We start from the raw sequence: 22,951 nt of genomic DNA on the forward strand, positions 1-22,951 counted from the left end.
TGCCAAGGGATGGGGGCGGGCTGGCTGGGGACATTGCTTAGCCAACATTGGTCTAACAGGTAGTTTTTCATATTGTCTTTGTTATTACATGAAATTGTGATAGTGTTTTCATAACAGACGAATTGTGCAAGTGGAGAAATTTAGGTAAGACTTTCTCTATGAGGTTATTGTTAATATTTTATCTGCGAGTCATCCCTCTGCGTTCTGTCGTAACGAAACATGGGTCACTAACAAAAGGAGCTGTGCTACCGTTGACTACTGTAATGAAGTATTACTAGAAGTAACACGAATTATGTGAACTCTATAAACATATGCTGTGTACTAAATGCACTTCAGAACATGTTCCCTGAGAAGCTTGTAATGTAAAGTAAAAATGCCTTGTAAAGCCATGGTGTTTTGGAGCTGTTAAAGGATGAATGTGAAACTTTATTGACATAATTTTGTGTGTGTGTGACTACAACAGCTATAGTTGGAAATTCGTGGTTTAACTACTATAGTTAACTGGAACACAGATATGAGCAGTTTTGCAGGCTGCGTTAGGAATTAGTTTTGCAGAGGATGAATGTAGAAAAGATTGTAACCTAAGCAAAAAGTAATACTCTATGGGGAATGCAGCATGCCTTATGAAATTAGGCAAATGGAAATTTTGAAGTAAAAACACAGCGAGTGGGAAGCAACTGTGGAAAAATTGGACTAAGGGGAAGAAATTCCTTGAAATAGTGGCTTTCAAGGAGTGCAAGTGGAGTTTGTGGCCACAGTAATTGTTTATGGCCTGTCCTCAATTTATTTCGATGAAAATGGTTTGAACTTCTAGTGTATGAACTTACCAGCCCTTTTTCTTTCTTTTCCTCTGTGGAAGTTGCCATGTCTTTCATGGACCATTAGATAAAGGAGTGTTTGGTCAATTATAATGGCAACACCTGTGTAAGCAGTAAATTAAACTCTCATTTTAGCTTCTGTGCTGGGAATGATGCTACGGCTTCCCGTGTAGCACAGCAGTTTATGCCAGGAGATTGCTTTAACTTTTATCTGGAGATTTTTCTGATAAATTGGGGGAGGGAGGGAGTGAATTTTAATCTGTCAGAATTTTGATCCTGGGACTAACCTTTGCTGCTTCATTTTGGAATACCGGTTTTGTGAAAATATCTTGCAGAAGTATTCATGGGGGGATGGAGGAGAAAGTTCATAGGTGAGGGAGAGATTTCTCTGCAGGTTTGACACTGAGTGCTACGTGTAAGCAGGCTAAGTGAAGAGAGTGTGTTAAAGTGAGACTGCCTTTTTTTTTTATTCTTTCCAAGTGGAATAGAAAATGGAAGAGAGTAAATACAACTTGAGACTTCATGAAAATAAATACTCCTTTAAAAGTTATCTCTATTTTCATGTTACTGCTTGATGGGCCACACTGGTAGGGTATTTATGTCTGTAACTGGATATCTTCTAATTGATCATTGAATTATTTTTTTTTCTGTAATATCATAAATTTTGGGCAACCTCTTTGGTTTTCCTTTTGTCCTCAAGAGATAGTTTTGTATAAACAGTATCCGGTAGCAGAGCATGTGTTGCTTTAAAAAAGCATCTCAAGTAAATTGAGCTACAAATGGAAGTATTTTTGCTTTGTTTCAGCATTGTCAGGAAGAATGGATCTATCTAGTCGTCTTGTTTTCTTCAAAGTCCAAAATGCATTATGGATGCTTTTACCAAAAGCAGTAAAGATATTTAAAGCAAAAAAGGATCGGAAACCCCGCTGTAAAAGGAGCGGCTAGAAGTACCTGAAAACTGATATAGATTTAAGACTTTTTCATTTGTATTGTTTGGTTAGGAAAGAAATATACTAAATGTAGACATACATTTATTTTTCTTTGGTTCGAAAATTTATGTGTGTATCTTTACTGTGGTGATTGTAATCCTCTGTTCTTAATAGTAAGGAAAGCTTTTTTCTTCCTGAAATGGGCATTTCTTATTTAAGCAGCTGACTAGCATACTAGCATGATCATTGTGCTTTAAAATGAAGGAAGAAAGGTAACATACCAGTGTTGAAACAAAGTAAATACACTTCTGCTGTAAGATCAGCTTTACAGCTGCTGCACTAATCTGTTCTGTATAAAAGGTGTCTCAAAGCTATTTACACATTTAAACAGTAGGATTTTTTTTTTCCAGAAAATACGTATTGATTTTTTTTAATACAGATATTTTTTCAGTGCTGCTAGGCATTTGCAGGGTGGTGAATATCAGGTTAGCAGACCATAGGGAGAATATCACATAAGGTTACTTGACAGGAGTGTCTGTATTTGCATCACAGCAGGCTTGGAGGCAACAGACTGTAGTATTTGAAATACAATATTCTGTGAAAATCATCCTCACTCAAGTGACACATTTAGATTTCCCCTTCTGAACATGTGTTTCTGTTCAGGGCTGCACCAACAACTTTTAAAATGGGTTAGTCTCTATCCATTTGTGTAATTGGGAAGATGAAGTGATGGGCCAATTACTAGGGAAATAGTAATGGCTGTAATTTTTTTCTAGTTGAGGGCCACACAAATAAAGCCCATCCATATTTTGATGAGGTAGTGTGTTGCACTTTAATTATCAAAAGGGTAGCTAAGGGAGGGAAGTTAAGCAACCATTTGGTGTTTGTGGTGGGCTTGGGAATAGAAGAGTTTTCTCTTCCAAGTCCTCTTGGTGTGCTTGTTTTGCCTACTAGAGCATGGAGTTATAATTATGCATGGTCCAATAGAAGAACTTCTTAAACTCAAAGCCATGTAAAGATGCCAGTTTTCACATGAAGTACAGCTTCATGGACCAACTGTATACTGTTGATTTCTTCTAACGTCACCGTTGACTTATTACCAAAACTTGGGAAACACAAGTGAATGGGAAGTGCATGAAAAGACAGATTCTCTATCTTGAGCGATACAGAATTTTGATCCCTTAATCTCTTCAGGTTTTTGTGTGTATGGGCCAATTGCGTGCACTATTTGAAGACATTGTGGAGGTTGTTCAGTTGATTTCATGTAGACCGTGACAACTTCTTCCGTTGGCTTCTTAAGTCTTGCATTAATGCTTGCATTTAAGGTATCAGAGAAATTATCTGTAGTAATTGTTTAAGTGTGTTTGTAATTTGCACACTAGGGATTTCTTAATAGAAAAAAAAAGTTAAGGATATCTAAAAAAGTGAGGTCATGTGGCGATGTGGTACATTGGTGGTGCTGCTCGTCTTTTGTGTCTTCCTCAGTACTTCAGAAATGAGTGTCCATGAAGAGCTATTGAAATGCATCCAGTTCGGGTGTGAGAGACAGGTGGCCGCGTGGGCATTTGTAAAATAGCAGAGGGAAGCATTTGGAGCAAACGTTGCACCTCTAGCAAAAGTTTGCTGTGGCCTTAAAAGATCAGAAAAGACTGTTTTAAATGGCACGTGCAGTAAAGCTTATCCATTGCTAAAGAAGTAGCTTTTAGACTAACTGGCTAGTTGATTAATTTTTTTAGTGGTCTACACTCTTATTCCCACCCCTCCTCCCTTTTCATGTATTTAACTGAAAAAGAAAACTCTTAAGACAGGAGGATACCCTAGCATGAGTTAGTGGCTGAGCATCTACCACGTCTTTGCTTTCGGGGTGGCACTTTTGGGAACACTACTTTTTCTAAGAAAATGTTTGGTTTGTATCAAAACTGTTAACAAACTATATCTGGATGCATCTTGCAAGAAGAACTGTATAGTGTTGTGGACATGCATGGAAAGTGCAGAAAAATAATTGGTGTGGGAAATGATGTAGCTGGGTGCCTGAACTGCAGAACACTTGCTTTTATAAAATTGGGAACTGCAGACTACAATTAGCTGTCATTAATTTTGTTGAATAGAAATATGTTCCATTTATTGTACAATCAGGAGCCAGGCTTGAATGAGTTTAAATAGATGAAATCTAAATTATACTGACAGTCCATTAAACAGCAGCAAAACCCCTTAAAGAAAATGGATTTGCTATGATACCAGTTTATAATAAAATCATTTGCCAAATAAGAACTGTAGTCCAGGCATCGGGAATACTCCTGTGAGTTTCAAATGAACACAGTAAATTGGTTGAACCATTTATTGCAGAACAGGGCTCTAGCACATTGTTTTCTGACAAGGAGCCAGCAGTGTTGCTTGAAATCTGCTCAGCAGGAAGTGACACTAAAAGATCAGCCTAGCAATTTGTTTGTTGTCAGCCGTATGGGGGGAAGAGAGGCAACTGTAGAGCTCCCTACCTGTCAGTGGTAATATTTTTCTAGTTAAAACCATGTGTTTGTCATTCCCAATGCATTCCTCCCTGTGTTTCTACGTTGGTTACTAAACCATTGTGCCAAATGCATTGCTGTAGTTAGAGGTCTGTTTCCAAACCTTTGTTTTCAAGGGCTTGGTACTCTTTCCTGTGTTTGGAATACAGGAAAATTCTATTTGGAATGTATTTGGAATACAGGCAAATTCAGATTTCAACATTCAGAATTCATGGAACGTTGCAAATATTTTTCTCATCCTTTAAAAGGTACCACTTGGTTATTAATGATCTGTAACTGCTAATATCGTGCTGCTGATCATATGTAACTGTTCTGGGTGGTGGTCATGAAGGATTGTGGCATTTAACTTCAAGTACCTGAGACACTGAAATGAAGAGCCCTGCTGCTTGGGTTCCTGTGAGTTTTGGCTCGGGCAGAGGTATTTCTGGAGAACAGTTCTGAATTGCCTGATCATGCTGCTTCACTGGTTGGCAGAGGGCACTAGGACAACTAAGCCTTTTAATTTGAGACACCAGAATGGAGGACTGTAAATATCCTTTAATTCTGGGGTGTGAATATCCTTTAATTATCTGCCTACCCCACAACTTGTATTCAGGTTATATACATATATATATGTACACACACACGTAAAGAGTGTGTGTCTCCCTCCCTCTCAAGTCCTTATATATGACTCTGTAAAGTCTATAAATAAAATTCTCTGTCTCACAAAGAATTGGGGTCTATCTCGATAAACAGTTGGATTTTTTTTTTCCCTTTTAAATCCAGGATGGTTCTGATGAAACAAACCTGTTTTGCAAGGCTTGCCTGGACAGTTTCTTGTATAGTTTCTCTGATCCATCATACAATGTTCTACTGTGGTACAACTGAATCTGTAGACTTAATGAGAGTGTTTGGATAAGTGCTATCTCGATATTAAGTTAGAAGTGGTGGATGTGGAACAGGAGTGTACACGTATGCTGCAGGGATAAGTATACCTGAAGCATGGTTTTTAGCCCACTGATGGAATGGTTGAGTATAGGGCGTGCGTTACTACTGATGACGTGAGCCCGATGATTCGTCTGGTTGGTTGGGACAATGTAGGAGTTGATGTATGAACTATTCAAACTTGGTGTCTGACGAACTCCCCTAAGTTGTCCCTAAATTAAGAAGAGTGCTTTTTTACACATCTGGCATATCATTTTTCAGAACCTCTAACTCTAACACAGAATATCTGAAGGAAAGCAAAATGAGGGAAAGAATGCGTAATCCAGGAAGATACTGGGATGTCAAAACTGGGAAGTGGGTGTGTGTTGGAACTCTGGTTGCTTACAGCTGTACTGTGAAGTCTGAGCTTGTGACTGTTGAAATACGATGGCGGGGGGGTTGTAGACAATTCCTTGCCAATGGCTTTCAAGAAGTATCTTTCCTGTGGAAGTGTGGTGCTGTGCAGAGAGCCTAAGGCTTTGTTTCTTGGATGATGCAAGTGTTGACTCATTAGGTAAAACATAAAAGGATTCTAATTGTGAAGATGGTTACTACATTAACTGCATCATTGAAGCTGATAAAGGTTCATGTGTTCAGAAAAGTGAGGTGGTTGGGTTTTTTCCCAAAAGATCAAGTCCATGTATTGAAGCTCTAATTTTAAAAGCAGCTTGTAGTGTGGGAATATTAATGTAACCCTTCAGAACTAGGGCACATCTGGTGAATATCACAAGCCCAAAGGCATAATGACTCTGTACCATGTGTTGTAGAAATACTTCATCTCCAGTGGGACATTTTACACGAAATAGGAAAGTAAGCAAATGTACTCATGGTTGGAGACAGGCAGTGAATCCCACTAGCTGTGCAGGGAACTTAAGATTTCTTTACTCTATTTTGCCATTGTAGTGGCAAAGGTTATGGAAAGCCCTCTTATTTTCTTTTCTGCCTTTATTTCTTTATTTTCTCCCCCCCCCCTCCCCCCGTTGGAGAGTTTGCTGGTTTGTCACCAGCAAACTCTGTGGTGTAACAGATCAGATGGTTAACTTGTCTGAGGTGGCTCTTGGAAGTTGACACATGGATGTTACCTTGCTGTGGAGAATGCCGGAGTGTGAATTTATGGCACACCCATTTCCTGTGTGATTACCTGCTTCACGCTTGCTCGTACTTACTAATAAATGCAGGATGATGCGAGGATGACTATCCTTCAGTAAAAGAAATTAACTTATACTTTGGCAAGTGTGTAAGGCTGTTCAGAGCAACGATTGTTGCTTGCTATATTTCATCCTATAGCTTACTTTATAGTAATTTCTTCGTTGTTTTGCTGATTTTTCAGAGTCAAGGTAGATAATGAGGCTAATGAGGCACCTCCTTTCATTTTCTATTAGTGGTATGATTCTGTCCATAAAGGGGGTCATGAGTCTTGCCTAACAAAACACATCCTTAAGTTCAGTTTTCAAGGGATCTTTGCAGATGACAGAGCAGCCAACACAATGTAGTTGTTGAGGCAGCTGTAAAAAGGACTAGAAAAGAAAAAATGACTGGGAAGGAGACTTGGGGGGTTTGGAGGTAGACAGAATACAGGCTAAGAAAAATACTTTAAGGTTATCACTACCTTGCAAGTTAAAGGGAATAGGGAGAAGGTAAGTGAAAGAGTAATGGTGATGCAGTAAGCATAGTGGGATTAATCTGTGTATGTTTAAGCCAAGGCCTCTTGTGAGACTGGATTTAAGTCAGCTGGGGTTTGGAGAAGGATTGTCATAGAACAGTGAAGAGCAAGCACTGGATGTGGAGCCAGCGTAGTGCTGTTCGTATTTGGTCTTCTGAATTGCAGCCATAGAGAGATAAAAATGTTCTAGAAGTATGTGATCAGTGGGGAAAAAAGGATGCAATAGCACATTCCAGTGTGCTAAGGATAAGGAGGGGCTATTCTGTATCTTTCATGGGCATAAGTCTTATCTGTGCAGGTTTGTTGCATTAGAAAAATGATATGCAGTTTTTCTTTGCTTGGGTCTGCATTGAAGCTGTTCTTCAAAATATTATATTTGTATTTTGGATTTCTGGTAAATGAAAGTAATCACTTTTTATGGTGAGTTTTGAGTGGCTAATGTGAATGCATCCATAAATGTTTTCCTTTTGGCATTTTCCCAGTTTCTAGCATTCATGGCATTGCTTTGCACCTGGATTAACTTGTTTTCTTATCTGTATGGCCCCTATTGCTTTGGAGACATCTTAACTGGATGACATCTTTGTTTTAAGTGTTGGCAGGCAGCCAGGAGTGCCTTACTTAAATGCAATGTACTAGTGAGTCAACATGTTTGCTTTATCCATAGTAGATGCCAGATTCTCTTACTTTTGTGTCAGCCATTTCAGAGGGATGCTTAGCTGTTTATTCTGTGTGCCGTCTGATAACACTCTGAAAATGAGGCTTGCAAAACTGAGAAATTAAGAAAAAAATCTTGGAAGTTGTGGTATTTTCTGTATCTGAAATCTTGTAGCTTTTTATACAGATTCCCCAGTGAATCCTGAAAAACTTCCCGCAGATGAGTGGTGGAACATCATGTAAATGGATGGTTCAGCTGGGATACTGAGCAGTTGGTTTGAGCGAGTAGAGGGCCATCTAAACGGGATGATTAGCCAAGGAAGTCTGGGATAACAAAATGGTGCAGGAATACTTTGATATGGTTAAATTGCTTTTAAAATGTACATATGTGTGCTGTTGCATCAGCTGCTACTATCCTAGCTAGGAAATACACAATTTGAAATTGGTATTTGGAAAAGGCAAGTCGTACTTGAAATAAATGGATGTAATTCTTCTTGATTCTACAGAGATACTGGAGGTTGTTATATAAAACTGTTTATTGTTGTTTTCTTACAAAAAAAACCCCCAAACCAAAGTTTTAGTGCATTTTACATCCATGAAACTTCTATTTCTCTTGAGGCTCCTGGTGCAAGACATTGGGTTGGTCACATTATAGATACTGAAAATATGCAGCAGAAAACTTCAAACTGATGCTACTTATATAGATGCCTATGTAGCCTTGCTATTTAGTACAGTTTCCTGTGATGCCATCATCATTAAGACAAAGCACTATATTTGGTAAATCCTTGGTTAGCACTAGCATTTTTGAAAGGTGGTACTCCTGACCATGTCTCCCCCTCTGCTCTAATGCTAGAGTGGTATTCAGGATTCATAATAAATCCAATATACGAGTTGACTCTTTCTCACTATTTCCTTTTACTTTGCTTTAAAACTTAGAATTCTTTGCTCTAAAACTTTATTTAATGCTTATAGCACAAAAGTGGCTCTAAACCCCTGCCTTCCTAGTGTTGATTGTTTCACTCTTCAGTTGATGCCATTATCATTCTTTTCTTGTTGTTATCTCTCATGTTAGTTGTGGTTAAGTTTTTACATCAGAGGGACACCTGGTAAGGAGAAGCCAGCTGTATCGAAGTGGAATTCTTAGTTTTGTTGGCATTTTTATGCTAAAAAGTGCTGTGCAGAAGCTCTCCAAAGAGGCTGGGACTTGTATGGAGCCGTAACTGACAGCAAGGGTAGGGAACGTCAGTAGTGGTGCTTCTCATGCAAGGAAGGCTTTTGGAACTTGTGGCCTGAGAATTCCTGAATTCATTTCAGTGCTATTTTTGTGGATGTTTTTGTAATGAATGATCAAAAGTTATTAAAGTAACAGAAGTTCTCAAACATTTCAGTTAGATTGTGTAAGTTAAAGTTAACTTTTAGTTAATAGGAAAAAAAATCAGGAGAACTGCTTGGTTTAGAACTTGTGTGCTAAGTTCTGGTTCAGAACGCTCAAGCTGTGAGTTGTTACGTCTGTGTGTCTTGTAGTGGGAATGTGGACACGGCTCTGCTATAATGACATTCCTTCTGTATATTTGGAGAGGAGCTTCACTGCTGGTAAAATTATGATTTCAGATTAATCCAGATTCTTATCCTGTGTCTTTGACTCTTACTATAAAATAAGCAACAGATTTTCAGCTTAAATAAATCTATTTTGTCAAGCTCATTTGACTTTCTCAAATGCTGTTGCGAAGTGATTAACAGCGTGGTTTGTGATGGATGGAGAATGGTGTGGTAAAGCAGCCTGTTTTACAAATAGGGTCGCAGGTAGAACTTTGACACTTGGATTTACAGGCTTTGCTTCAGATGGTTTCTATGGTTATGTGATAAACCAGCAGGAAGGGCCTCCTTGCGAGGCCAAGCGTTTGAGAGGATGCAGATGCTCTCTGGTAAAGTCTATGTTCCAGGCCACCCTTTGTGCACCCTTGCTGTCGCTTAGCCCTCAGTTCATACTTTTCCGCATGTGGTTGCGAGATGCTCCTGAGCAGCTGATCTGTTCTGGGAACTTGTGCTCCATGGATTTAGTTTTTTTAATTCAAGGAATTGCCTAATCTGTTCACAACTAGGTAGTATTTGTGCTAAACGGATTTTATTCTGAAGAGGAGGGACTAAGTAACTTTTTTCCCAGCTCTGTTAAACAGATAAACCCCCTGATACTTGAGTTCTCACAGCAAGGTTTTGGTGACAGTTGAAGTGATTGCTTTTAGCTGTTTGCTAGCCTTCATATTCTGTGGGGATGTAGACCACAGTGAGCTGTGCTTGTCATTTGAAGAGTTTTTTCAGAAGACTTTCTTCTGCAGAAGTCAAGGTGACCTGCCTGACTTGGAGACTTACGTGCTCTGACCTCAACGTGATTTGTAACCACCTAAAGACCAGCATCTTTTCCAGTCTAGATTGAAATCATGGGGCAGTATAACTGAGAAATACCTTTGCCTTTGAATTCCTTCCATTGAATGTGGACTTTTAGCTATACTGATCAGCAGGCTTAATTTGAGACTAGTGTGTAGAGATTACTTTATAGCCTACTGGGGAAAAGAGGTACTGCTCTGCTGTCGTGGTTTTGCAGTTAAAAAAAAAGTGTCAATTCGATGGATAGTGCCTATAATGAGGATGCTGGAGGTGAACAGTTTTGCATCTGAAACACAGTGACTAGCTTTCAGGTGTAATTCTTCTGGGACCAGTTGTTATTTAGAAATGTTGACTGCATTGCCTTTACATACTGCTGACATGGGACGAAATAAAGGCCTACTTGCAAATTTGTAGAGATGATCTGAAAACAGAATTTAGGAAGATAAGGGAAGATACAGAAAAGGAAGATAGAGAAAAAATAATTTCACACTTTAATTTTAAATGACTGGTAGAAAAGCTAGAACTATTTCCAACTTTTTTCTCCTCTTGGTCTCACCACTGAGATGGAGAGGAACGTCTTCTGGTGTAAGCAGAACACAAATTCTGTGGCTTATGAAATGTCCCAATGTAGGAAGGGTTTCTATGGCATGAAGTATTGGGCTGTAACTCAAAAGTTGATTTCCTTGCTTCATTAAAAAAAACCAAAACAAAATACCAAAACAAAAACAACCCCAAAACAAACAAAAAACCCCCACAAAAAAACCAAACCTCCAAACCCACAACTGAAATCTCAGCCTGTCACCTGACTACTTCAGGCTACAATTTCTTGCCTGTAAAATGAAGATATCGGTGTTTTACTGGAATACTAGTATAATCTAGTGTTGCTGGGTATGGCTGTGCTTGTAGCCAAAAGCAGCAAGTCCAGACGCGCATGATTGCAACAAGCAGTGCAGAATTTGGGGAAAGGTGCTAAGTGTGTTTAAAGCTTGGTTTACCAGCAGAGTTGCTTTGATCCTGGTAAAACATCCGTTACCTGAAATTAATGAAGATGGGTACTGTAAACCTCTGTCGCTCATTAGAACAGGATATTATATTGCTGCCATGTTTAAAATCAGCTGCACAACCATGTAATTCTGGCATGTATCATTGAAGTGCTGTAGATTTGAAATGCCTGACCTTTTTCCAGCTTGGTTGATGTAGCTACTAAGACTCTTCCTGCCCTTTTGGTAGTCCTAAGGTGGTCCTGCTAAAGAGCTGCTAAGTTTCTTTCTTTTAAGCTAATCTTTGAGTTAACTCCCAGCGGTGAGAGAATTCTGGAGTACAGGTTGGGTTTCAAATGATTAATGAAGGGTTCCTTTTTCCTTTCAGGAGGAAGATGTTTTATTGTGATAAACAATGACAGTGTAGCCTTAGGAATGCTCTTTGTGGAGCTTAAGACCTAGAAAATGTTTGTCTTGAACAACTTTGAGATTTTACAAGACATGAAGCAGGGCATTAGTTGTGTTTTGAAACAGGTCTTATGAAACTCTAAGACTTTAGAATTTTTCTGTAGAAATATAAAAAGGTTCATGGAGAATCATTCATAGAATAGCTGGTGTTCTTTGTGTCTTTCGTCTTTTGAATAGCAGTTACCTGTCTGAATATAAAAGGAGAACACAGTGATTGTCCTTTAAATATTTGTTTGGCTTTGGGAGTAGCATCTTTGCCTTCTAGCAAGCTGTGTGTGAAATTAATGATAATGACCTTAGAAGTCAGAAATCAGGCACTTCTTTCCCATCCTTGCTGTAATTTTATTCTAAGGCACTGCTTTTGTTGCCGTTATTGCCAAAACTTTTTAATACAACAGACCTTATTTTACAGCAACCTTGTAGAGTCCAGCTGTCAAAAGCAAACAAAAATAATTACTCAGTTTCTGTCATGTCAAATGTAATTTGAGAAAGCCCAGTCCTCCCCTGAGGTAAATCTAATTTAGTTTGCTGCATTTCATCTATGATTGGTTGCCTTGGTTCTCTTCACAATTAGAAGAGAAAATATGTTAGTGCTAGGTTCCTAATAGCAAGCTAACTACAAAAGATCTGATTAGTTTCCTGTCTTATTTCGATCTGGTTTGTAGGTTGTGACCTGGTCACTTTTATTAACTAAATTCAGAATGGTCTTATATTACTTCCTTTTTCTTTTTCTAGCAAAATGTCTATTCAAATAAATCAAAGTTAATGTTTATGCAGTTAATTCCCTTATTTATCATAAAGCATCTAGTTTCTATTTTTAGATCACACTGGGAATAAATTACATGTTATGCAAATGAAATGGTGGCTCTTTCTAAGCTTAAGCTGTTTTTTAATTTATCCTGTTTTCATGTGCTTTCTTGGAGGTACAGAAGTTAATTTCCATTATTTTAAAATCTTGTTTTCTTTAAAGATTGCGTATATATTGAAAGTCGCCGGCCGAATACCCCGTATTTCATCTGCAGCATTCAAGACTTCAAACTGGTAAGGAAAATTTTCACATCTCCTCCTCTTCCCTGCCCTGTTCTCCAGTGAGATGGCAATATTTCTTAGTCTGTGTCTCTTCGTGTAGCTCCTTGCTCCTTCTGAGTAAAGCTTTAGCTTCTGAAATAGTAGCTGTTTGGCTATGAAGACAATGTTCTATCCTTGGTATAGACTTAGATTTAGTTAACTGGGCTGCAGAGTTCAAATTGCGGTCTATGTCATTCTAAGGTTTTGTAACCCACAGAAATGTTACCTTTGAGTTGAGTGTTTTTGGGAAATTGTGGCTCAGTAGGTTAAGCGTTTCCTGGGAAGTTAAATTTGGCTGTGTCTTTACCTCTAGCTTTATATAGCAGCCCTGTGCGAATGGAAGCACGTGGGCTGACTTGTGGTAGCCTGTTTACCGCGGCCGGTTGGTGGATTGACTGTTGAGGGTGCAAAGAGAGGCTAGACCAATATGACAAGTTTGATTTGGAAAAATATAAAATAACATTTAAGAATGCTTTAGCACTTTATTCTTTAAAAATGAAAAGTCGGGGACCTGTGCAAGAACAAATGAGTTGGACTTGTGGCTTGCCCCCTTTTAGCTGAATTTGTACGTTTAACAGGTTGAAAATGTTCCTTCCCACTATGCTGTAGCTGCACAGAAAACCACTTGCTGCTTACGCAGTGCAGAGCAGGAAGCCGCTGCCTGTTCAACACAAAGGGCACCTGTGCTTGTGTTGGACTTTGTGGCGCTTTGGGTGGTGTAAGCAGGAGATTTGGAAAAGGGAACTGTGACTGCTGATCATCTTGCTGTTGTTGGTTTATGGGAGTTCTGAATACGTAAAAAACTGTCCTTCTCATCAACGCGTAGTCTGCAGACATAGATCACCCACTATCCGTTGCTATCGGAAAACATATCTTCCTCTTCCAAGCTTTCTTACTCAAGTCTTCCATTGTACTCCACAAGTTTATTTTGTAAGACCACAGTGAAGGGGAACGTGTAGACTTTCTTCAATATCGACGTCCATGGTAGTGCTTGGCACTAGTGAGTGCGTGCTCTCTTCTCCCCCCCCCCCCCCCTTTTTTTTTTTATAAAGGAGTTATTGGATTTCTAGTTAACAGGTTCTAGCAATGGGTTAAGCCACAGTTGTACTACTCTCGCACATTAGCAGGTGCTTTTGTGTCTGACTGGAATTACAATGTGATAGTTGCCATTCTGGGCAATAAGTTCCTGCCGAGTTGCATTAATTGCTCAGGATATTAACAACAAAAGCTGAAGCTTCTGTTGTCAGCATTGGTCTTGTACAACACATTAAAGCTGTTTGCAAAACTACATGGGAAATGTATTGCAGTATGTTTTATTACCTTTAAAATTTTTTTGAGTGAAAAAAAATTTTTTTTTCTCTTTTCTCGTGTTTTCAGGATGCGAAAGATATGACTTCAGGGTTGCTGGCAATTTTGCATATTTTTTCACATGGCAATAGTATCATTGTTTTATGTTTACTTTTGCCTGCTCAGACTTCTTTAATTTCTGATAGATTTTTTTTTTCTTACTGACATCATGCATAAAAGGAACTTGTAAAAGGACAAAATCAAAAAAACCCTTAATACTGATTATGCTAGCAAAAATGAATCTTCAGTGTGTTTGTCACAGTTGATTTTACTACTGGGGGGAAAGGAAAGACGTACAGTGGAATGGACACTTGATTTCTCTTCTAGTGTGAGATACCAACAGGAAAACAGTCTTGTTTTGCCTTCAGCTAAATATGTCAAGTGAAGCAGGGAAGTTAAAGTCAACAGCTTTGAAATGTCGCCTACTAATTAAGTACATTATCATGTTGGTTGTCATAAACTAGAAGTTTTTGGCTGGGTGTATGAGTCTTACCCTACACTTCCTGTTGCTCTAGGTGCAGTTCAGGCATAGCAGTTGATGGTGGTGGTTTTTTACTGATAAAAACAAGGAATGTAAGCTTGCATTAAAAAAAAAAGAGGAGGAGGGGGTTAAAAATGACAAAGCAAATGCTGTCTGATATACACGTGCTATCTTGCAGGGTAAAAGGTACTGAGGGTCGTTCTGGGGATGAGGCTAGAGTACTGTTCAGTTTCACTCTTGAAGTGAACTGAAGTTTAACTTGCTTTTTCCAGTAAGATCTTAAATCATAATTAGATATGATTTTATTGCAGAACTACAAACTGGTTTTATGAAGTCTGGTAGTTTCTTCTAGTTTAGTGTTCAAGCTTCCTTCATTTGACAGATGGCAGGAGGCAAAGGAGGTAGAAGCAAATACTGAAGTGTAGAGTGCCGTGTTCCCTATAAACGGGTATACTCTCTTTCATGTTACTCAAGTTGTATTAGAAACAGCATCTTTGTGGTTAGAATTGTTTTGCCTGCTTCACTTTTACAAATAGCAGTGTGGAAAATGGGATGAGATTACTTATAACTTGATGAAGTCATACTACTCCAGAAGCAGATGTTGCAAATAATTTCAGAGCAGCTTTGTATCCTAGTGTCTAGATCTTGTGACTTGGAGAAACCAAGAGTTGTTTTCCTATGCATGTTCTTTGCAGTTCCAGCAATTATGGCAGGAAATATGGTATACTTTGTTGCATTAGCTTATACTTCCATCACAAGTTTCTCTTGGCATTAACATGAATGAGTTCTGCTAAAAATTATACTGGAGGAACAGCTCTTTTGCTTTCCTGAAGAACAATTGCACTTCAACAGTGGCCATAAAATCCTCGTGATGAAGCTTTACTGACTGCTACTTTCTTAGTAATCTGTCTCTGTTGCCATCCTGCGTTTTGTGGCTGTGTGTTGCTTCACGTGAGGCAGAGCTGTGATGCTGCAGAGATTGGTCATTCCCTTCCTGAGCTGTATTAGTTCTTGTACTAGGATAAGCTGAGGTTGGGAGGAAGAGCAGCACATTTGGTTCCCAAGCATTGAGGGCAACTGGAGGAGCGTAGCTAGCTTTCTAGGTCTGTCTCCTGAGTCAAAAAAATCAAATGATGCATTAAGGCTGGCCGTGTGAGAAGAAGTTAAGTGATTAGATCAGTCCAGCTTAACTGTGTTAGAAACTGTTATGGGTAACATTTATCCTCTTTTGTCTTTACCATTTCTGTGGTACTGGATTCCTTCAAGCTTTCTGGGATTCATGTAAATAACTTTGTGGAATTGAGAAGTAAAATATGATTGACTATGATGTGTTGTGTCTTAGGGAGACTGTCAACAAGAAGTGGCACTTTAAGTAATTGTCGTGTCCTTTCTGGTCTGCCATTGCTTCAGTGCTTCTATGACATGGGTTTCACTGTGAGATTAGCATCGTCTTTCAGAATACTCACTTCCAATAAAGTGTTGATAGTCCGATACGTTCTTGGGGAGAGAGCTAAATAACACCAGCACTGCAGGTATGATGGAAGTACTGCTCTGCTATGCGAACTTCTTGGCATGCTTTTAAGAAATGCACTGTCTATTCCTGCAGCTGAGAAACTGCTTTGAAAAAGCATTGGTTTGAAACCTGTGGGAATAAAGAACACTGCTAGGGAATAAAGATGGTGACAGAAGGGACTTCACCTGTTCCTTTATCGCTTGTCCTTTTCTACTCTGTAGTGCTAGTCATGAGTTTGGAAAACCATCTGTAGTTCAAACCTGCTATTTAGCATCTACTTGGTATAATGCGCTTTGGACTTTGAGAAGGAAAATGCACACTCAGTTCCTGGTCAAACTTCATCGTTTTTGTTATGCCTAATACTGTGATACTTGAAGGGAACTGTGTTAATCTAATGATATCCCTCCCCGGCCCCTATGTCTGATGTCCGTAGTTCTGGTAGGTTGTTTTGTGTGTGGGGTGCGTGTGTGTTTTGTGGTTTGTTGTGGAGTTGTTTGGTGTTTTTTTTTTTTTTTTAAAAAAAACCATGTTTCGGTATACAAGGATGTCCAGTAAGCTTTTTGGAGATGATGAAACAAGCTATATGTTAGTCTTAAATATGAATGCTTATGAACTTTCCTTTCTCCCATAACCGTCTGTGAATACAAGTGGTAACTTCCATTTGTTGGGGAGCTAACAAGGTTCACTTTTCTCACTAATTATATATGTGTAGAATATTCTTAGTGAGAAAGCAATCAGGAATAATTTTTCCTTCTTTAAAAGCTATTTATGGCTTAAAAACCATAAAAGTTGCTTGTCTTTAAACTTGAGTTTGTATAAAGAGGAGGAGGGTTTTTTTATTGGTGCTGGAATGGTAAATATGAATGGAAGATACTTTTAGTAGCTTGCGGCAGCTTAAGTTCCCTGATGTTTTGCTACCATGTTGTGTTCTGGTTTTAGAATTACTGCATAGCTGAGACTTATTTTAACGGTGAATTTTTAAGAAACGAGTCAAATTAACTTTTTTTTTTTTGTTGTTCAGAATGATGCATGATATGAAAGGGACCGCAGGGCAAAAACTTTGGTGTGTCTTTAAGGAAGTTTTTGTTTCTGTCTGTTCTTCCAGTGGAAGATGCCACAGCAAGTACAAATACGCTTGCTTTTACTTTGCCTTGCCACAAAATGACAATGGACGTGAAAACCACCTTCTAAAGAGATACAGTTCCTTTCTGGTGTAGCAGTATTTTTAGAATCCAAGGAAATTCAGTGCTTGCTTAGGACCCAAGCAAAGGGTTGGGATTCAGGAGTGCGGCACCAGTGAGTATTTTTAAGGCACAGTGTCTTGGATCTCTCCTGTTATTTTCATCTGTCTGAAGTTTGCTTAAAAAAGCAGACGGATGGTATGCAGAAGTTGGGAGTGAGGGAAAACTCAATTTCAGCTGCATGCTGAGATCTGAGCGCTGGGTTCAAAAACCAGCTGCCTGTTGTAGGAGCCTTTGGGTTGAAAAGTTGGTAAGATTTCAGGATGGATGAGGGAAGGAATAGCAGGGAAAACATGCCGGTATCTTTTTCTGTTTCTCAACAAATTACAAGTGCAGTGTTCGTCCAGTTTATCTGTTGAATCAGGTGCTTCCTTAAACCACTAAAAAAATGTTCTGTTTTTTAATAGGTCATATTTATTAGCCTTTGCCTTCTAATCTGTTTTGTCTTCACATAATCAAGAATTTTGCCGCAATTTCTAACTAACTGAGGTTTGCTAAATTGATAGTAAATTGTCAAAATTAATGCCATAACTACAAACTTTGTCTGCGTTCCTTCTGTGTGACAAACTCTCTAGAACTGATTACCAGTAGCTATCAGATACTTTGGTAGAGAGGCACAGTGGTCTTTTCACTGGCAATTGGTAGTCCTTTGACAAACCATCTCAGCTGTGGTTGTAAGGTATTCTATAGGAAGTCCATCAATCTTCAGGCAGTCAGCAGAATTTAGCATGAAGGTAATTTTGTTGACAGTTCTTTAAAGGCAAAAAAAAATGCTGCCAGACCTACTGTAGCCTGATCTGAACCAGACCTAGTTGGCAAAGCTTCCTCTCTGCAGAGATCTATTAAGTTCCACAGAGATGCACAGATCGAAATACAGTGCAATAATAGAGCTGCTGGATAAAAAAAATTACAGATTTCCAAATAGTGTCATTATGTTAATGTTTTTACTATACCAGTTGTCTTCACTTAATAGAATTTTTTTTTAATTGAGCTTTTATTGAGATAGCAGTGATTGCAATGTAATTTAAGTTTCTCCCTGGAAATATTGAGGTATACACTTAGTACGGGTGCTGTCCCCTGATGACAACAGCACTCTCAAGTGCTAAGAATGTGTGCATTTTCATTTATAAACCTGAGTTTAACATGATATATTTTTTTCTTACTAGAAAGCTTGATTTCTGCGATAGTAGATAGTAACCTGGTTAGTTAACCCACTTTTGTTGAAGGGAAACAGCAGTAATTGGTGGAAAAGAATGGAAAGAAAGGAATGGAAAGCGTTTCCTGTGAATCTTGTCTTGCTTAGAAAAGGATATTTTTTTTCCAGCTGCCTACAGAACCAGGTTGCTTAAATAAAAATTACATGGCACTAGAGCAGACGTTCCCCAAGCAAAAAAGATGTGTGGTGCTTCAAGTGACCATTAGTTCTCTTTGTAAGGGAGTGTTGTGCTGTACGGCAGCGGGTAGCGTATTTTGGTTGCGCCTGTGTTTCTCCTCACTGGAAGAACAAGGTGCCCTTTTGTCCGAGCTGGATCATTAAGGGTACCCGTTCTTATCCAGTGCTTCTGGTGTTCTCTCAAGGCACCGGTTCTGTTGTGAAGCGACATATCAAAGATGTGAAAATACAGAATAATGTTTCAGTAGCTCTCATGCTATTTTGTTAGGTACTTGTGATGGTTTGGTTTTTGTTGGGAATTTTGCAGAACGTTATGAGGAGCAAGTTCTTTGGAAACCTGCTGTTTTATTTTTGCCCTCAAATACTGAAATATTTACTATACTTGTGAATGTTGACTCTTACAAGTACAGCTTCTTTTTCTTCTCCTTAGAGAAAATGATGGGGTGGTGGGTCATGCGAAAGGGTGTAATATGCCATAAATGCTTTCCTTGTTTGCTTCACTTCACTGGTTTTGAATTACTGAACTTAATACATTTTAAAACTGAAATTGCCTTAACCTATCAGAAGAGTATGAGAGAGTGTCTGTACTTAAAAACAAACAAACAAAAAACCAAGTTGCTAGAATTTTTTTTCCCTACTGGTTGGTGCTGTTTGTGACCCGGAACATTTTTTTTTTAACCTCTCTTTAGTGCTAATTCATTTTGCTCTGGATTAATGCTATCCTCTTTCAGGATTCAAGACCAGATTATCCTTAAGGACTTTGATTAGGAACAAACTGTGGTGAAGCAATACTTAAATCTGGGTTTGGTTTATTGCCTTACATGTCTTTACTGGTTATAAGTTCCTTCTCTTTCACTGGTGGTACTAAACATTAGCTTTCAGTTACTTTGTAGTATATGCTCTCCCTCCTTCCAAGCAGGAGCACATCAGGGCAGCTGCACAAGAGGTTGGGTTTAAGTGGTTGGGTTTAAGTGGTCTTCCGTAAATCTGGATTATGGTTTAGAGGTTATGATTAGGTTTAGAGCAACTCTTCTAACCTTGTTTTGTTCCTTGGGAAACACTTCTTTACCCATTTATTTTAAGCCCATGTTATCCATCTTACCATGTCAGTTACTTTAAAAATATTATTTTTTAATAAGAAACAGCAAAATATAATTGGAAAGCTGGAACATTTGGATAAGGCTTGTAAAAGGGCACAGTAATGTGGCTTTAATACTTCATTGGCATAACTTGACTGTTGAACAACTATAAGAAGGAGGAAAATGGTGTTTTGTAGAGTAGTAAAACTGGGATCATTAGCATTTAATTCAGGGTTCGTTTACTCTTGATCTTTTGTTTTAGAACTATCTTACAGCTTGGGGTTTAAATTACATGGGCAAGTCAATAAAATGGAAGCAGTTAATGCTTAGGTGTGTGTTTTTAAAATATCTTTTGCACATAAGTTTTTCTGATTAGTTTTTCTTTCTCTGAGAAAACATTAAGGTGGTTTACATCAAGAGATGTCTCCTGTACATCGGTCTGCTGCTTTTAACTTCATGCTGCAATAGTACTGCTGCATTTCTAACAACACGTTTTTTTCAACAGCACCATACTGCTGTCATAAATACAAATTTTCTCCTCATCACAAAGTTATGGAAGCATACTTTTTTGTTCGCTTTAGTTTGGCGTGAGTCAAATCTTAAAAATCTACAGACTTCACAAAGTATTTCTTAAATATTCTTTGGTGCTACAAATACATTGATCAAAGCATACCCAGCAGAATTATGATGGCTGAGGCATATTTTAGTTGGCAATGAGGAGAAATTAAGGAGGGGTGAAGTGTCTGCAGACCTAAAGTTTTGAACTTCAATAGTTCTGAAATAAGTAGCTGGGAGATGAAGCAACATTTGATTCCCCAAATGCTAGTTTTCCAGAATTGATATGATCTTCACTCATTTCATGTAGTCCTTCAGAAGAAAGCCTGACTTCAGTTACTTATCCTGTTATTGTGGTGTCTGAATTGAAGTCTAAGCTCTGCTAAGAATAAATGAAACCTGGCCAAAATCACTTTGATCTCCTTGTTCTGAGTTTCTGGCAGAATAATAGTATCTGGAATTTCTTGAGGAAATAGCTAAGGATCTGCTCAGCCAGTCATGTCTCACACCAGTACTTTCTGCTGCTTCATTCCACCCAGACCCCTACCCCCCCCAAAAAAAAAAAAAAAGAAAACAAGTTATTTTTTCTTTTTTAGTTGAAGAAGGCTATGTTTTGAAAATGGAAATTGTCACTGAATTTCTTTTTGGATCCAGGCCATTTGAAGAAACAGATTTGGATTCTCATCAGACTGAGGATATAGCTTCATAGCTATAGGGTTTTTTTATTAAATAGTAGTATTTCGTGGTTTTCTATTGTAGTTTAAACCTTGACAGATTCTTTGCATTACAGTCAGTGTGTTATAAACAGTGACATTTCTCTTTATCTCTTTGTTAATGGTTAACAAGTCCTAAAATTCGGTCCATTCTCTTTATCTTAATTAAAATGTTGATTATGATTACTTCCAGATGATGAAAATACATGATTAAAACTTACATGACTGACTTGTGTGAGAAAATCCAATTAATATGCAGAAATTCAGTTAATATGCATGCATACTGGTCATTGAGGTGGCTTTTGATGCTCTTTTGTGTAGGACCCCACTGAACTGGAAGGAAGCTTCTTTCAGTCCTGCAGGCTGGAGAGCAAGGAGGCAGTACATAGTGCTAGCTAATAGCTGATAACGAGCACGAAATACCTAGGCAGACTGCAGAGCTGATAAATAGGGATATGTAGGTAAGACTAACTAGCTTGAATAATTTGCCATTTGTGTTCAGTGGGCCTACCAGAGAGGCATGACGAGGTGTTTCGGAAACTCTCAAGGATGTAATTTCTTTGGTATGGAAACCTATGCTGTTATAAAGCCAAGGTTCACCCTGCTGCCTGTTCTTTCTGAGCGGCTTTCTGCTGGACATCGAGCCTTGTGGACAGGCGCTATCTGTCACTGGCCAAGCACTGTCCCTTTCCCTTGTGAAGATGTGTTGTGGATAATGTGAACTTACCCATGACACTGGGTTAGGTAACCATTTTATAATCCAGACACACACACACGCACCCCCCCGTTACATAAACTAAACCAGCTTTAGGGAGAGCTCTGTGACATGATGTGAGTGAGAAATCCCACAGGAGTATTCTCTTAAGTCCAACAGAATTTCAGCAAACATTTCTGTCTCGGTGCAGAGGAGCACAGACGTGGACACTATGTACCAAGCTCTTGATCTGTCTAGTGGTGTGACTAGACTGCGTCCTCCGGAGACAGTAGCGGCTGCTTTTAGTGGGTTATGAGCAAAAAAAAAAAAAATAAGCCTGCAGTGTTGGTTACAAGAGTTTTATCCCAATAAAACTTACTTTTCTCGTCACCTTAAATAACGAGCTGTTGGCTTAAATATATGATGCAACAGTAGTAACTGCATTTCAGATATGAATATGTTAATTATGCAGTGCATCTAAAACCATGAGTATCCAGCTTTGATTCCTTGTCTCAATTTAAATATCAAAAGTAGTAAAGAGCCACGGCTATTGGAAATACGTTCATCTGTATGCAGAGATCAGTAGTAAAATAAGATTACTGAATATTAGTGTTTTGGGAGAAAGGGAAGTTCTGCATTGTGCTTTGTTTCTATGTTTTAACTTCCATCCCAGGTAAGAGCATACTGATTTGAAAATGTTGCTAGTCACAGAACTTTACGCTTGGGAGCGTATTGAATATAAAGTTCTGAGTAGTTTACTGAAACCAAGGCAATTCCAGCGTAATTTTTAAGTTGAAAGGGAAAAAAAGACACATGCAAAATGAAAGAGAAAGTGGAACTATCATCCAAGAAGTTTATATGCTTTTTCTCTGCGATAACAAGTAGAGGTGAAGCGAGAAGTTAAGTAAACAACAAAACCAGAGGGCGATAACTGACAGCCAAAAGAAACACAGAGCTGCTGGTAATAACAGGATATCTCTGACCATGGTACAAGCTAATTTATACAAATATAATACATCTTGCAAATCTGCCCTCTAATCCTGTTGTTTAAACCTTTTTTGGTATGAATTTCCAGTGTTTGATAAACAAGTCCAAATTTCCTTTTTAAGGTTTTCCTTTTTTCCAGAGAGACAGAACCCACCCAGCAAATGGATTTCAGCAGCATGCTTCCGATTTATCATATCGTGACTTAATTTGATGTCACATTTAAAAGGCTAATGGGCAACACTTTGAATCTGAGCATCAGAGAGAAACTTTAAAACAAAAATGGTGAATTTGCCATGTAAGAGAAAACATTATTAATTGTGATGCAGTTGCCCTTTGTGCCTGTATGTTTACTTGATTGAAGCATCTTGACTGTGGTGCTTTCTCCTTGAAGCCTGATTTGAATGGAGTATACAGCTGGAGTGCCCCAGGGCCTTGTAACAATTTATAGTCTGGATGGAAAGGCAGAAGTGCATAAAAAGACAATTGTGAAATGCC

The 22,951-nt window shown here is 38.6% G+C and overlaps 1 protein-coding gene across 7 annotated transcripts in view; it reads left to right on the top strand.

Moving 5' to 3' along the window:
- Positions 1–22,951, top strand: part of RERE (arginine-glutamic acid dipeptide repeats) — a 258,495-nt gene that overhangs the window by 85,461 nt on the left and 150,083 nt on the right. For 5 of the 7 annotated variants that reach the window (XM_072883764.1, XM_072883759.1, XM_072883763.1 and 2 more), the window contains exon 3: positions 12,356–12,426. The exons of the other annotated variants lie outside the window; for them this stretch is intronic. In XM_072883764.1, the coding sequence (XP_072739865.1) occupies positions 12,356–12,426 (71 nt within the window). The remainder of the gene's footprint in view (positions 1–12,355; positions 12,427–22,951) is intronic. 7 annotated transcript variants of the gene reach the window in all.

This window comes from Ciconia boyciana, chromosome 19 (genome assembly GCF_034638445.1).
Source record: "Ciconia boyciana chromosome 19, ASM3463844v1, whole genome shotgun sequence".
Lineage (NCBI taxonomy): Eukaryota > Metazoa > Chordata > Aves > Ciconiiformes > Ciconiidae > Ciconia > Ciconia boyciana.